We start from the raw sequence: 13,268 nt of genomic DNA on the forward strand, positions 1-13,268 counted from the left end.
GATTGTGTTGGACAAGCTAGCAAAGCCCCACAAGCAATATAACTCTCAGTCAAGTCTGTTCTCCTACTGAGGTACGCTGTCCATTTAGGGATGTGAGGTTACTAAGATGTTGTCTCAGGACATGCCCTAAAAGCTGTCCTGATTTGCATCGTCTAGGCACTCTTCACAAGGTGAAGCACTACTGCCCATTAGAAAAATAACAACCCCGCCAAAATAAACAGCAGAGCAAGCAGAGATTTATTCTCACAGAGTCCAGAGAGCTGACTGAGTAGCAAGGAGCTCACGCAAGGCCACTGGCTGCTGTAGGGCCCTGGGCTGTTTCCAGGCACTTTTGAACCACACCTGGCCTTTGCTAGCCTGTGTCTACTCCAAGGAAGGGACTGCTCGTCTTCTAGGCTCACAGCAGAAGATGCAACGGCTCAAACCCAAAAGCTGCTACTAACTCACACTGCTCATGAACCAGGCACACACATAGCTGTGCTAGAAGGAATAAGAAGAGGGAAAACATGGAAACTGGCTCTGCAGATGGCATAATTCACAGAGATGATCACTTCTTTAGCCACCCTGACCCAGGGGATTCAAAGTGCTTTTTGATGTGACGAGGGCGTAGAGGCAGTAATTAGCACTGCGGGTGAAACTGAATAATAGAAACCTACTATGTTTTTTTGTTTTTTACGACTATACGTAGGGATATCTGAAGGCAAACAACGCAGTAACAGTGCTACTTTGGCATCAACCACTGTGGATGACAATAGTATAGGACCGAATTAGAGAAACGGTTGACTCCTTTGCCATTGGCTCTGGATTTACTAGAGTGCAATGCCACCATTCGTAAGCAAAGAGAGAAGCAGGTCATTTTGTGCTCAGTGACGGCAGCTCTTGGCACAAGCTGTGTGCTCCTGCTAGCCTAAGCTTCCCAGAGGTAATTTTACATTCATTTTCATCTTGCAGGAAGAAGAATCCAGCTGCTTAGGGGTCTACCTGCAACAAGCACCGTGGAAGAAAACGCACCAGCTGGTGTTTCAGTTTATACCTTTAATGTAACTGTTTCTCCATTGTCTTCTGAAGCTGTTACAATACATCCTACCATCATAAATTCAAATCCACTTACAAAAGCTTTTGATATTACACCCATAGGAGGTCTTGCATACAGGGTGAGTTTTATGTCTAGTTTGAGCAGTGTTCAGTCATGTAAACTGATGTTTCCTGGATTATTGAGAACTGGTGGCACACAGTGACTCCTCTTTTAATCAGAAAAGAGTAGCAAAAGCAGACTGTGGTAGTATTTGGCTATGCTGTAATAGGTATGACAAATGAGTAGCACTAGTGCTTACAATTTTTAGTTGCATCTGGGCGGAAAGCCACAGATCATAATAATTCCATTTGTTCTGTGATAGAAAATGTGATTTTCTAGAAAACCTGAGGTTAAAAAGAACATACAGGGCCTGATTCTGCTTAGAGGGCTTGTCCATACTTTTTCAACTTAATTTGTATGAAGTAACTGTGAATTTAAAGTGCATTAGTAAAGCCATACACAGCTTCTGTTCGGCCACTCTCATCTGGAACTGAAGTGGATTTGATTCACTTCCAAAGTAGTTAGCTGAGTCAGATCAAAGCCACATTTAATTCCGCGTCAGGGTTGTGATACATGAGAAAGCGATCGTGAGGTAACAAGTTATCACACTTCCACACGCTGCGATCTATTTCTGTCCATTTGTGTGCACTTCTCCCATGGCAAATGCAAAGCCAGTTCTATCAGCTCAGGCCTTTTTCATTGCGCTGAGCGTTCATGTGTGTGATAACTTGTCATCCCATTGTAACTCGCTTGTATGACTGAGCCTGAACAGTGGCACTGAAGAGAGTCATTAGAACGTACTGGTAGACACTGAGTAGTATCTTAAAAAATTAATTTGGATTAATTTCCCTGGGTGTTCCCAAGGAGTTCTGGTTTTCACAGACCTGATACATGACCTTTCTCGCTCTCTTTGCTGATATTTTAGAAAGAACATTTAGGGGAAAGTAGGACTGTGATGCCAAGGGGGTTGCAGCTCGTTGGTACAACCTGCCTGGTGGGAGGGAGATGCACGTGCTCCCGTGCTTCTGCCTCCCAGCAGATTCCAACGCTCTGCTATGCCTGTTTCTTTAGCTGCTTTCCAAACCACATCAGTGACATGACCTTGATCAAAAAAGTCTCCAAAAAGTCTTTTCTTACTTGTCAAGCATAGGAACATGGCCAGACAAACACTTGACCTGGCTCAGCTGAAAGGAGGTAACAGACAGACTGGATGGAGGAGCTAAACCAGCTTCGCTGCTAGAGAACTTGCAGTGTGGAACTCCCTTCCTAGACTGTGTTTTGGCATTCTGAATGAAAGCTATCCCTTCTGCTGCAAAATACAGCCCTCTGCACCACCTTTTCTATAGCTACTTGTTCATCTCTGCTTGTGCCATCTCTAGCCTGTGCAACACAAGCATTCGTGTTACTGCTTGGTGAATGGGACTGAGAAGTTAATCTGGAGGAAGAAGAACCTGAAAATAGATAGAAATTGACTCCTTGATTTTTTTCAGAGAGACAACACGAGAATGAAAAGGAGTAGCCAAGACAGCTGTAGGCTACAGACTAGTTTTTCCAAAATGCCGGCTAGTCTTCATTTCAGACCACAGCCCCATCATCAGAATGGCCTGTGGGGACTTTGTGTGCCTTGCTTGAACCGTAGCTGTTCTCAGGGTTTCCTAACTCACTCGAAGGACTGGAAGAAACAGGCTGGCTCCGTGCAGATCCATCTTGAGAAACTCATAAAGAAAACTGCATACAAATTCTGTGAATTAGCAGCTGAGGAAGCATATTCAATTCATAAGGCAAGGATAAATTTTTATGAGTGTGCTTAGTTCATTTATTTGATGAGCATTGTTACTTTTAATTATTTATGCTACTTTGTAGCAGATCAGTGCCACATTTTGTCAAAGATATGTGATTCAGTAATGAGATGCCTCAGTTTTATCTACTACCGTTAAATCTTGCTGCAATATAGAAAAAGACAATTTTCCATTTATGAATTATGGGTTTGCAGATTAGCAAAGTACCCGTTAGCACAGGTTCCTCTGTGTTTGCTAAGGCTATTTTTCCTGTGGCAACAAGCCTAGGCAACACCACATTTCTTGATGTGTCCTGGGATTTCTGAGAATGTCACAGTCACCGAGATCTGAGCCCTGCATGTTCCTCCTCACCTTACTCTCGTTTTAAGAATCCCATGCAGAGAAGATACACTGAATGAGTGACAATTTCCTGCTGCCTGAAGCTGCCTTGTTGCTGCTACTGGTGCAGCCCTCACTCTGCGGCCTGGGAGCAAAGGCGGGAGCAGGGACTAGCAAGCCTTCAGTGACTGTTTCCAACCTCCAGTGCAGCAGAGCAGGCACAGGACCATGGCGACCTGCATGTCAGATAGGATAGATAGTTATGGGGTGACTCTAGACTCCCTTTTACTAAGTCTACAGCTCCTTCAAGTGCACGCAGTGCTGACTTTATAAGTAAGCATTGCTCCTGCCTCGAGGTAAGATAAGCTGTGGCCCATTCCCACAGTCTAGAAAAGAGAAAATCTGGATTCGCTTCATATGCAAGGTCTCTACAAAGGAGGATAAAAGATGTGATTTAGGCAGTCTGGCTGTAGTTACAACACCAGTGAAAATACTTAGCTGTGAATCGGAGGAGTGGTCTCCAGAGCACGTCATTTCTGCTAAAAATCCACACAGTTTCTCATTCTGAATTCACTGAATCTGTTTAGTACATTTAGTTTTCCAGTAAACATTCATTCTGGAGAGTAACCTTCTCCATCAGTGTTGCAAGCTTTTTGTAGGAGGGTTTTCTGAGTCAGAGTCACTTTTATGGGGAACTTTTATCTGCACAGTTAAGGACAGGGAGAGATGATCCAGGTAATGGTGACTGTCTTCTGGGGTATTGTAACAAAGAGATCCACAGGGTCCCAGAGATCAGCTATTTTACATACCAGAAGCCAAAAAAAGCGTGTGACGCGGCTCACTCTCCTCCAGTTGTCTCCATTAACTGGCTCTGTTTTGGCTTCCGTCTTCTAATTTTGCTGACACCACTTTTGCATTTGTCCTCTGGCCATGCCATCGCAGCTAAAATGAAGGATTTATGTCATCCTTCCCCTTCTATATCCTCTCCAGACTCCTCTGTTCTGCACTGTTGTGAATACACTAACACGCTCCCTGTCACATGGGCTGTTGTGAGCCTCAGTGCTTCCTCCTCTCCAGTCCTGCAACACCCTGCTACTGGTGTTCAAGCTTCAGAAAATTTTTGCTCACAGCAGTTTTAACAGCCGCCTTCTCTGTTCTAGTCCAAGAGTGGGAAGGGCTGATTTCTTTATTAGTTGCAGCAGTGAGGTTGATGGCATGCAACTTCTGGCATCCTGCCATTGCTCTGGACTCACCCTAAATGCCAAACGCCCATAATGCTCCGTAGGATAAGTAAAAGGCCTTGTCCCCAGCTCCTAACTCTCCCTGAAACAGCGAAGCTGTGCTTGTGCCCAGCAGGTCTTTCTCCTGGTTTGCAGTCTCGTGACAGCTCTGCTGGAGCTTTAGGGGGGAAAGGTCAGGACTTGGAGCAGGGGAGCACGAGACGTACCTCAGGCCTTGAGGGCAAAGCCTTCCCTGTGAGGGAGCATACCTCTTTTTAGGCTTTTTGCTTCTCAAACTGTTCCTTACTCAGGAGGTCCCTGAGTCAGTCCAGAGGGCCACAACATTTTAGTCTTTCAATTCTCTTTTTCTGCCATTTCTGCCCTCGTCAAGAACTGTGCCAGCACAGAGAAGATGATCTATGATACTGCTCACTGCTTACAGAAGGAAGTTGTCCATTTACAGGTATTCACTTGTAGAGACTGTAACTTATATCTTTTGCATAATGTGCTAATAATAATTTATTATGTTTCAGGTTGTTACCACTGGAAACCCTGTCCTAGATTATGAAACTATGCCAAAGAGCTTTGATTTACAGATTTTTGTTGAAGATACAAATGGCAGAACTGACCTTAACACACTGACTGTCCAAGTAACAGATAAAAACGAATCTCCTGTATTTCAAGGAAATATGGCACTTCAAAGTAAGATAATGGCAGTATTTGAAAAGAACAACACTTGAAAAGATGATACCAGAGATGATAGATAAAACATAACTGCAAATAGTGCCTGTAGTTAAAGTGGCCTAAACATTTTCCCTTAGGAAAAAGAGGGAGGGGTAGGACATTGTTTTTATCAGAGCATTATTTTCAGCTAAAATCTTGTGTACTTAGTCTCTGGGAATGCCCTTTTAGTTTTGCAGAAGCTTTGACCAAAAATGATTTAACCATTTTCAAATGTTTGAAGAACAAAAAGGAACTGTTATTTATGTTGTCTTTTTGATGAGATGAAGTACTCTAGAGGTATGTACTAGAAACTTGAAGATTGGTAGAGATGTAACCATTTGAGCATGGGTAGACGTTTCAGTAGTTTGTTGAACACCGGACTGATTTGGAGATGCAAGATAGATTTAAAGAAGTGTATGTTGTGCACGTGCAATAATTTGGGGGGAAAAACAATAAAAATAATGCTCTGGCAATGTTTTACATCCATATATTGCATTTGCCCCTGCATATGAGGATATAAGTGGAAAATCAGTTTGAAAAGTGAGATCTCACAGGCTGTGATTTATGATGGTGAAAATGGAAAGAGGCAAATAATTCAGGGAAGGTGCAATACCGAAGAGGCTCTGGCAGTGTTAGGAGTGAGGCTGAAGTATCAAACCCTGGCTGGCATCAGTGTCGGGCTTGTAGGCTGTGCGGGAGATAATGCAGAGGACTACACTGTCGATTGAAAGGATAGCGAATAATTGTCTTCCTCTCCGAGCAATCTTACCTTGTTTATTTGCTACTGAGGAGGGCCTGCACAAATTGTAGCATGAGGTGACAGAGTATAATAACATATTCATTATGTGTTCATATACAGGCAGAACGTTCAGGTAATGAGTGAAAATTTACCCATTACTTGCAAGGTATTGAGAGCAAGTTTAAAGTATTTGCTAATACTCTAACAGTATTGTACAGAATAGCATTCAATAATTCAATATTCAGAACAATTTATTTTCTGTCTGAAAATACTGAACTGTGATGGGTTCCTGGTATGTACTCAGAACTGGCTGCTGAACTCCCCTAAATACGGACTAGGCCAGTGTTATTTAGGGCTGGGGCTCGTCGCCCTTGAGGAGGTCGCAGCGCAGTGTGGCTGTAGGCTTGATGCCCTGGACCCTTTGCTGCTGCTCTGGTTCAGCGCAGCCCTCCTGAAACACAGCCCGTTTAACCAAGGCCTCTTAAGCACATTGACATTCCTGCTTCCATACGATACTTGGTTTGTAAAGCAAATTATCTTCCCTGAAAGAAGAGGCTGTGTGATCCTCTTAGTGTAGCTGGTGTCTTGCATATCATGGGTGCTGCTGGAATCTAATAACAATTAACTGTGACACTTCAGGGGACTGGCACAGCATGAAACACCCTCTCCGTGGGAGCTTGTTACAAATAAATGCATCAGCTTAACTCTCAGCTAGAGCTGCCATAAATTGGTGAGCGCAGATGTCTGATCTGTCTAACTATATGGCTTTAGTTAACAGCATCAGCTACAATTAAACACTAATTGCGCATTCATTGGTTACTAAAAAGCATCTCCCTCTCATTAAACTTTATATCATATCGTTGTCCTCTGGGAATCCTCATTACTCTGCTCTGGGATTCCCGCTGCTCGGATGAGAGGCAGCACTCAGCAGGGGTCACACTGGAAATTAATAGTCCAGAAACACAAGGTCCAGCAGACACGAAAGGGCAAGAAGTAAATAATGTGATCTAAAGAGCTGATCTGTTAATTGCCATGCCCAAAGAAAGCTCTTACGTTGCCAGTGACGCAGTGCAGGATAGCCCAGGTGCCCTAAGTCCTGATATGGAAAGAAATACGCTTTGCACTGAATTAGTCCCCTTAATAAGGTAACAGTTTAGGTTACCGCAGACCATCTGCCATTTATTTACCTTGCGGACATAAGGGGAAAGTAAGACTGAAGAAGAAGGGTGCTGGGCTGTCCTGGCAGGGTAGGGGGTGAACGAGAAAGGCGGCCGGCAGGGGGCTGCCTTCTCCCCATCCATATGTAGAGAAGCGTATGTGGGCCATATGCACTGTTTTACTCCATACCTTATGGGCAGCTTGCGGCAGGCTATATGTGATGACCAGTCTTTATCTCTGAGGCATGGTCCGTATAGCTGCTATCAGTGACAGTCGCCTGCTTATGAATACCTGGTTGCTTTCTTTTTTATCTTTTGGGTATCTATCTGTGCTCTTTCCCGTGGCAATTTTGGGATTACACTTGTAAAGTGAGAACGCGCATCAGGCAGTGATACGTCTGGACACCTTCGGTGCGTCAGCATGTTTGCTGCCGTGTTCTTTAGTCTTATCCGATTATCTGACTATATTTCTGTTCATGCAGCTGTAGTGATCTATATCTTGGAAGGAAGCAGAACACCACCCGGATTTATTTACCAAGTCGAAGCAGCTGATCCTGAAAATGCCCAACTCAAAGTAAGTTATATTAAAGAAAAAAAAAAAAGAGTTAATGTAATCCATTGTATTTGAAACCCTAATAGCCAGCAGCTTTCAACAAGGAACTTCCCTATCAGGAACACAGAAAAAGGTTTAGTCAGTTAGAAGGAAGCATTTTAAATAATAATATAAGAAAACCAACCCTCAACAGTAGGACACGAATTATATTTTTAAGTTCTCATCATGTCAGGATTAAGAGATGGTGAAGGCGGTTAGATATAGCTGATCAGAGATACAGTAGCAATTGGCTCTCTTTTTTTGCAAATGGCTTCCAAAACACTTTTTGTACACGAGAGTGACTAAAGATAAATGCCATTTTGAATCTTCTGTGTTGCAATGACCATTCTTTCAAATGAGATAGTAGGGAAACCACTTACAAGGCAACTGAATGTCAGCTTTTTTGGCCATCCTAGGGCAAACTGTGACCATCGGTTAAGAAAATGTGTTAGCTGATCTGAAAATACTCTTGATATCAGGAAAATTTTCTAGGAAGTGATAACTTGGTTTGCAGAAAGGGTAAAAGTAACTGCACTTACCTAAGAATAGTTCCCCAGCTTGGCTTTGTGGGCTTTTGTTTTATAAAAGACCTCCTGTTCAAGAACAGAACCTGAAAATATGGCTTCAATGCGGAGCTTTATTCAGGCGAGTAATTACCTTGAAGTCCTTACTTAGGCTTTGCCCAGTGAAACCACCAAGCAGCGTGGGCTTGAGCTAGGCAGGAAGGAAGCAGAGGCCCAGGGATTCAGCTCTGCTTCATTACTGAGAGCGAGTTCCACCGGTCTTTCAATCTTTGCCAAATCTCAGACATCATAAGAAGCTGAAAATACAGCAATGCTGGACAACAGGTAAAATAATGTTCCAGAGAGGGAATTTAGAGTGGTTACATGGCAAAAAATTGTTAGAAGAACTGCGATTGCACAGCTACTTTTTCACAGTTTCAATTACATATGTCACTGCAGGAGGCAAGAGGTTTCACTCTGATCTCTTTACCGCCTGTTTTTTTCGAAAAAGTAACACTAGAGAAGTTGTATCACGTGGACAGATCTGCTCAGTTGATTTTGCAGACTCATTACTTGTATGGTGGGTGATCCTTTGATGTTGCACACTTGAGACTTTATGGGCACCTTTGCTGCTTCGCGCGCGGCTCTCGATGCCCCAGCCCGGCCCCTTGGCTCCCTTCTCTCCTGCGGGTTCCTGCTCTGCTCTCACTGCAAAACTGGCCTTTGCCTGCCTCTCCGGGAGCCTTGAGGTGGCTCTGCTCACAGCCCGTGGGTGAAATTCTCATTGCAGATGGGGATTTTCTATGTCTGCATGTTTCATTACGTAACGTTTTGCAACAAATCCTGTACTATAACTTGGCCCGTTCTCCAAGGCAAGGAATAAATGGAGGGATGGCTAAACAAAAAGCTAATTCATAGCTTTTTTAATTTCAGTATTCGCTGGCCCCTGCATCAGTGCCATTCTCAGTCTTTGAAAGTGGAGCCATTTTTTCTGAAAGAGAATTTGATTATGAGAAAGATCAACATAGGTGAGAATTTATTTTATGCATTAGTCTTTCTGTTTGCTCACTGTGGGCAGAGAAAAAATTCATTATGTATTTACAGAGTGATTCTGGTTTTGTTTTACTTAACAGTTACTTTTTAAATATAACAGCGACAGATCCAGAAGGACTCCGCTCTACTAAAACAGTGAATATAAATATCATTAACATCAATGATGAAAGACCTTACTTTACCACGTGAGTGAAAAACTTCCGTTTTGTTCCAAACGTAGATGTTTTCCCAGCTTTACTGCTTTGGCACCAATGGTAGGGAGTGATGTAAGGGTAAGCTAATATAACAACAAAGTACTACTGAAAACAGTATTTTCATTTTGTTATGATTCCTGGTGTCCTGCTGAAAGGTTTTGCCCTCATTTCCCTTTCTTATTCTCATTTTTATTTGTAACGGTTGTTAGTTTTCCAGGCTGCGCGCACATGCCAAGAAAAGCCAAACAAGTTCATTGTACTTGTTAGCATTTAGGTAGGTCAAAGCTATGCAAAGACCTTTGGACAAGTTCAGGCAAAGAGGTGAATTTCACCCTATGTGAACACAATCATACAGAATTTACCCTTCATGCATACCCTTCATTTCACCATAATGATGTTTATTCATGCAGAAGTGTCTAGCCATAAAAAGGCCTCACTTTTGATCTCTTTTCCTCTTCTTCCCAGACACTTAGACTTGTAAACAATCCCAGTCATCTCTGAAACATTCCCACCTCTTACTGGGTCATAAGCAGGAAATGGTTGTGTTATAACACACAAGTCAGAAATAGCTTTTGGAGGTTAATGGACTTTTAGCTGGAATCAGGAACACAGCTGAAAATGTGCAGAATGGAACTATGCCTACGCCGCCACGCAGGCCATGTTGCATGGGAAAGCACCCCAGACTGTGGTTTCCAAAGAGGGAGGCTGACAAGCAGAATTCTTAAAGATTTGTTCTGATTCCGTTATTGATTCATCTTTGCTGCTTTGCATGAGACACTAAATTGGATTCAAGACACCTTCTTATGTCCCCTGATCCTGAGGATGTCCAAGGGCTTAGCTGGTCCCTTCTGCGAATAGTTATGATGGCTTCTCCCCTGTCGTCTCTGCAATGGGGGCAGGAGACAGCGCAGCACCCGGGCCATGCCTAGAGGCTTCTAAGTCACTGTTTGGAGCAAACTTCTGGGGGCTTTGGGGAGCCAGAGCGATGCACAGCTGCTGTGCTGAGGCCAAGGTTCTGGACCTTGCTGGGGAAAGGCCTGGAGAATCTGATGAAACAGGCGAATGAAATATCAGAAACAGATATGGGTTTTTTTGCTACTTATTTAATACTTGAACTTCATGGCTGGAATAATCAATAAGGAAAGGTTAACAGCTTGCACCGCCATATTACTGTACTGCTACAAGCAGAGGAATCTGCGTCCCAGTGCCAACATTTGCACAATGTGTTCTAGAATGATTATTTCCTCCAAATATTGCCATTTCTGTTTATTTATCCTTACATCTGGAATGCTGAAGGAGCTCTTTTAAATATTTATCTACTTATTCAAGCCAGTGAAAGCTGCAGTGACTTCAGCATCCATGACATCTAAGGCGTAAGGCTTAGTTCTCATGTGGCACAAATAATGCCTGGTATTTGTTTAAATTGTCTCCCTTTTAGGAGTCAGGATTTCTACTGGCACTACAGGCCAAAAAGAGAAGCTCAAACAGTTTGTAAAGAGCTTGAGATTCAATTACACTTCATGAGCTGTCCTCACTATGTGCATGTATCCCCTCTCCCGTGCTAAAATGTGAGCTGCACACTGGGGCTATGGATTTTCTGACACGAATAATTAGTATTGTGATGGAAGTAGGGGAAACTTGACAAGTTAGCAAACTTTCTATATTTTCTCCTGATCAAAGCTTTCAAGACCAAAATTTTCAGGGGTCTTTTTAATTGTTCCCATAGTATATGCAAGCACATCTGTTTTGCTGTTCACAACACTGCATTGGCATTCAGCCTTTTGAAAATCTGGCTGTAAAATGAATGGAAAACTTTTGTACTGTGGAAAATAAAGGAGAAGACAAGAAAACAAACATATGCTTCCTTCTTCATTACATTACAGTATCTAAAAGATCTTCTTGAGCTATCCTATGGAAAGGCAGTGGCAGGATGCAGATAGATTGACAACAGGGCACAGCCCCGACACGACTCTATAGGAAGTGGCCCAAACTCCTGTGCAGCTGGGCTAGCGCCCACTGCTAGGGTGATGTGCTTGAAAATGTCCTGCTTCTTCATAAGAGATGCGATGGGGACAGGCCAAGGGCCTGGGTTGGGCCCAGGAGTCCTGGTCAGCACAGGGGGGCTGCAAAGAGGGGCTGTTTGCAGGAAGGCCAATTCTGGGGTTCCCCAGCAGGGGATTGTCCCCCACGGATGTTCCTACTCTGAACCAAACCCATCAGAGCTGTCCCTCCCATATCCCCCTTCGGCTGGAGACAGGAGGAATTTTGGGGTGGCGTTTTTGGCAGCTGTGATGGAGACGTGCTGCTGTTTTGTTTCTGAGTGTCTCAGGAAGGAGCAAAAGGAGAATGAGGTAGAAGGAGCCCCAAGAGCAAGAATGAGACTAACTTAATATGCTGGCTGCACAGATTTTTCTTTGCTTCTGGCTGGAAGTTGGGTGTTTCTACTGGGAAAACCCTATGTGACTTCTCTCCTGTGTGCCTTCCTCTTTTCGTATGAGATAACACAATGGTTGGAAATATTGCATCTTCTTAACCATTCTTAAAATTGAAAGTGGAGGCCTGGAGACATGGGATCTTCTGTTCTGGCTCCACAATTCTCAGCTCCAAACGCTACAAGCCACCCCATGATATCAGCTTTCAAAGGCCAATGAGGGCCCACTGCTTTCCTCAAGTTGGGAATCACAGAATCACAGACTGGTTGAGGTTGGAAGGGACCTCTGGAGATCATCTAGTCCAACCTCCCTGCTCCAGCAGGGACCTCTAGAGCATATTGCCCAGGATCACATCCAGACGGGTTTTGAATATTTCCAGGGAAGGAGACTCCACCACCTCTCTGGGCAACCTGTTCCAATGCTCAGTCACCCTCACAGTCAAGAAGTTTTTTCTCAGGTTCAGATGGAACTGCCTGTGGTTCAGTTTGTGCCCGTTGCCTCTTGTCCTGTTGCTGGGCACCACGGAGAAGAGGCTGGCCTCATCCTCTTGACACTCCCCCTTCAGATACTTGTACACGTTGATCAGGTCCCCTCTCAATCTTCTCTTCTCCAGGCTGAACAGGCCCAGCTCTTGCAGTCTTTCTTCATAGCTCTCCGAGAGGTGCTCCAGCCCTCTAATCATCTTTGTAGCCCTAACTACAACTACAGACTAGTCTATGAACTAAGTGATGGCATAGGAAGTTTAAAATGTGCAAAAAGGATTCAGTCTTGAAACACATTCATAATGCTTTTCTGACTGTTGAACACCCACAACTCCCTTTGATTTCTGTGAGCAGACAGGGTGTGTGTGTGTGTGTGTGTGTGTGTGTGTGTGTGTGTGTGTGTGTGTGTATTTCAGTAGAATAAGTCAGTCTTCACTTGCACGGTTTTTGCATGCTCGTGCATGCCTGTTTTTGCACATGGTTCAGGTACCATAATTACATATCTGGGTACCCATGTGAACATGCAAGCTGCAATCATTGTAAGCATTCCTGCATGATTGCCTGCCAGACTATATCTGATCCATCTGATTATCTGAAGTAAACTTGCTTACTTCATGAGAAATCTGGGAGTGCTGGAGTGCCAAGCATCTGCAGTAACAAGCCATTCTCTCTGCATAAAATGAATCGGATAGTCAGGTGTTGCTGGCAGTGCTGAACGTGTGCATCTGGGGCATAGTGCTCCCTCCTGCCTCCATCTACTGCAGGGGCAACCTGAAACCTTTTTACTAATACTGTTGTCCCCCCCAGACCTTCAGCATTCATTCCAAAACAATTAATTGTATTTCAGCTTCTGTTTTTGTTTTTCTCCTACAAAATAATGGAATTAAAGGATGTGGCTTTGCAAGCTAGTGGCCCTGTAAGGAGATAGACTGCACATCTGAACACTTACCACTCCCTTCCATCTTCAGCTTCCGTGATTCA

General features: G+C 43.8%; 1 protein-coding gene across 6 annotated transcripts in view; it reads left to right on the forward strand.

The window, feature by feature from the left end:
- Positions 1 to 13,268, forward strand: part of CDHR3 (cadherin related family member 3) — a 64,419-nt gene that overhangs the window by 26,458 nt on the left and 24,693 nt on the right. For all 6 annotated transcript variants that reach the window (XM_068930263.1, XM_068930271.1, XM_068930284.1 and 3 more), the window contains 5 exons: positions 952 to 1,154; positions 4,946 to 5,114; positions 7,514 to 7,605; positions 9,060 to 9,154; positions 9,260 to 9,364. In XM_068930263.1, the coding sequence (XP_068786364.1) occupies positions 952 to 1,154; positions 4,946 to 5,114; positions 7,514 to 7,605; positions 9,060 to 9,154; positions 9,260 to 9,364 (664 nt within the window). The remainder of the gene's footprint in view (positions 1 to 951; positions 1,155 to 4,945; positions 5,115 to 7,513; positions 7,606 to 9,059; positions 9,155 to 9,259; positions 9,365 to 13,268) is intronic.

Source organism: Struthio camelus, chromosome 1 (assembly GCF_040807025.1).
Source record: "Struthio camelus isolate bStrCam1 chromosome 1, bStrCam1.hap1, whole genome shotgun sequence".
Classification (NCBI taxonomy): Eukaryota; Metazoa; Chordata; class Aves; order Struthioniformes; family Struthionidae; genus Struthio; species Struthio camelus.